General features: G+C 39.7%; 1 protein-coding gene across 1 annotated transcript; it reads left to right on the top strand.

Moving 5' to 3' along the window:
• Positions 18-2,483, top strand: LOC104784085 (AP3-complex subunit beta-A-like). Its single transcript, XM_010509156.1, has 8 exons — positions 18-233; positions 355-431; positions 521-770; positions 1,003-1,632; positions 1,756-1,929; positions 2,059-2,185; positions 2,266-2,407; positions 2,480-2,483. The coding sequence occupies exons 1-8, from the start codon at positions 18-20 to the stop codon at positions 2,481-2,483; spliced, it is 1,620 nt and encodes a 539-aa protein (XP_010507458.1).

Here is a 2,541-nt window from a genome sequence, read left to right as displayed (position 1 = left end):
TTGATCGGAAACTTGAAATGTTTAATCAGTTTAGTTCGACGTCGGAGACTCTGAGCAAAGCTTCAGCTGTGGTGCTCCGGATCGGCACTGACGCTCATCTTTATGATGATCCAGAGGATGTCAACATTGCTCCACTTTTAGATAGCAAGTTCGAATCCGAGAAATGTGAAGCTCTTAAACGTCTCCTTGCACTCATCGCTCAGGGCTTTGATGTCTCCAATTTCTTCCCTCAGGTGTTTTTTCACTTATTTTGGTTTTGATCCTTCTGTTTCCAATATCAGTTGGATTGAACCTGTGAGATCTATCTAGCTCCGATTTAAAAAAACATTGTTTGGGACGAATTTGTAATGGCAGGTGGTGAAGAACGTTGCGTCACAGTCATCGGAAGTGAAGAAGCTAGTTTACTTGTATTTGCTTCAATATGCGGAAAAGTATGTAAAAACCCAAATTAGTGATTTGCTGTGTTTTACTTTTTGTTTGTGTGTATCTTTACATAGTAGCTTTCTATTGGTTTATGTAGGCGTCCAAATGAAGCATTGTTATCGATCAACTATTTTCAGAAGGACTTGGGGGATCCAAACCCATTGGTTAGGGCTTGGGCACTTCGTACAATGGCAGGGATTCGCTTACATGTTATTGCACCTCTTGCACTTGCTGCTGTGAGTAAATGTGCTAGGGATCCAGCTGTCTATGTCAGAAAATGTGCTGCAAATGCTCTTCCTAAGTTGCATGATTTGCGTCTCGAAGAACATGCTCCTGCAATTGAAGAGGTTTGTCCTGTCACTGTCCTTTTAGTTTTTTTTTTTTTTGTGTGTGTGTGTCCCATTTGGTAGCCATGTCTACATAGGCACTAGGATTTGAAAATCCTGTCTAGTTTTCTGTTTATGCATTGTCTAGTGTTTGAAGATGAGGGAAGGTTCTATGTTTTTTATGTTCTTGGGCTTAGAAGTTTTAGTGGTGAATGTGGATTTTTTTCCATTGATGCAATGAACCTTGCTGCAGATAGTTGGGATATTATTGAATGACCATTCTCCAGGAGTTGTTGGAGCAGCGGCAGCGGCATTCACCTCAATCTGTCCTAATAACTTCGAACTGATTAGAAAAAACTATAAGAAGTTGTGCCAGATTCTTCCTGACGTAGAAGAGTGGGGTCAGATACTACTCATTGGAACTCTTTTACGCTATGTGGTTGCAAGGCATGGACTTGTACGGGAATCTTTGATGTTGTCCCTACATGGTATGGATAGTAATGCGTTCTGTGAGAAGGATGGCTTAGTCAGAGTTCTTACATTGGATAAAGAAGATGGTGGTAAAAGTGATTCATTTGATGTTAATCTGGTCAACGTTGTATCTAAATGTTACATTGAAGGTCCAGATGAATATCTATCTAGATCTAGTTGCCCCGATACAGTTACATCTGCATTCGATAGCAAAGAGACCACATCTATTGCATATAATGAAGATGTTAAGATCCTGCTTCAGTGTACATCCCCATTGTTATGGAGTAATAACAGTGCGGTTGTACTAGCAGCAGCTGGCGTTCAATGGATAATGGCACCTCTAGAAGATGTTAAAAAAATTGTTAAACCGCTCTTGTTTTTGCTTAGGTCATCCAGCGCCTCCAAATATGTGGTAATAATTATATTATTTTCCTTGCCTTTGTTTTCTTGTCCGTCCACTCCACATTCCACACACATTTATGTAGTCTTGACGAAATCTCCTTTCTGAGAATTGTTTTATTCATATTCGTGGCAGGTCCTCTGCAATATCCTAGTTTTCGCCAAAGCAGCCCCTTCTCTCTTTGCTCCACACTTCGAAAATTTCTTTATTTGTTCCTCCGATGCATATCAAGTTAAAGCACATAAGCTGGAGATGCTTTCTCTCATTGCTACCGCTTCATCTATCTCTTCAATTTTGAGAGAGTTTGAGGTACTACTTTATCCTTAATCGACTATCAAAGTATTTTGGTTCATTCTGGAAAGTTTGTGTGATCATTTGATTTTCCAGTATTCTAAATAAGCACGTCGTAAAGTGTTGTTAACCATGAGCCTTTTCCAGGATTATATTAAAGATCCGGACAGAAGATTTGCAGCTGATACAATTGCAGCAATTGGTTTGTGTGCGAAAAGACTGCCAACAATTCCAACTACATGTCTTGATGGATTGTTAGCACTAGTTCGACAAGGTCAGTTATGCTTCATTTACTTGTACTCATTGGTTGACCTATTTGGCAGTTCGGTTAAAGTAGCTCTCACAATGTTACAGAATCTTTTGCTGGCGATCCCGAGTCGGTAGATGGAGAAGCAGGAGTGTTGGTGCAAGCCGTGATGTCGATTCAAACTATCATAGAGCGAGATCCCGATAGTCATGATAAAGTATACACATCTCATTTACTGTTTGAGCATCTGTATCTTACTAGTTTAATAACATGCTTAGAACCCAATGATGTATTGATATTTTTTCATTTTGTTGTTTGAAGGTGATAATTCAGCTGTTTCGTAGTCTGGATTCAATAAAGGTAGCTGCTGCTCGTGCAACTAT

This window comes from Camelina sativa, chromosome 4 (assembly GCF_000633955.1).
Source record: "Camelina sativa cultivar DH55 chromosome 4, Cs, whole genome shotgun sequence".
NCBI lineage: Eukaryota > Viridiplantae > Streptophyta > Magnoliopsida > Brassicales > Brassicaceae > Camelina > Camelina sativa.
Note: the sequence above shows the minus strand (reverse complement) of the source record. Positions and strands in the feature narration are given on the sequence as shown.

What these genes read in the sequence shown, in the direction of transcription:
- LOC104784085 (XM_010509156.1), top strand. Translation starts at nt 18, where the DNA reads ATGTTTAATCAGTTTAGTTCGACGTCGGAGACTCTGAGCAAAGCTTCA. An exon ending in ATGCTCCTGCAATTGAAGAG is followed by an intron (nt 771 to 1,002) that starts GTTTGTCCTGTC and finishes ACCTTGCTGCAG; the next exon opens with ATAGTTGGGATATTATTGAA. An exon ending in GTTAGCACTAGTTCGACAAG is followed by an intron (nt 2,186 to 2,265) that starts GTCAGTTATGCT and finishes ACAATGTTACAG; the next exon opens with AATCTTTTGCTGGCGATCCC.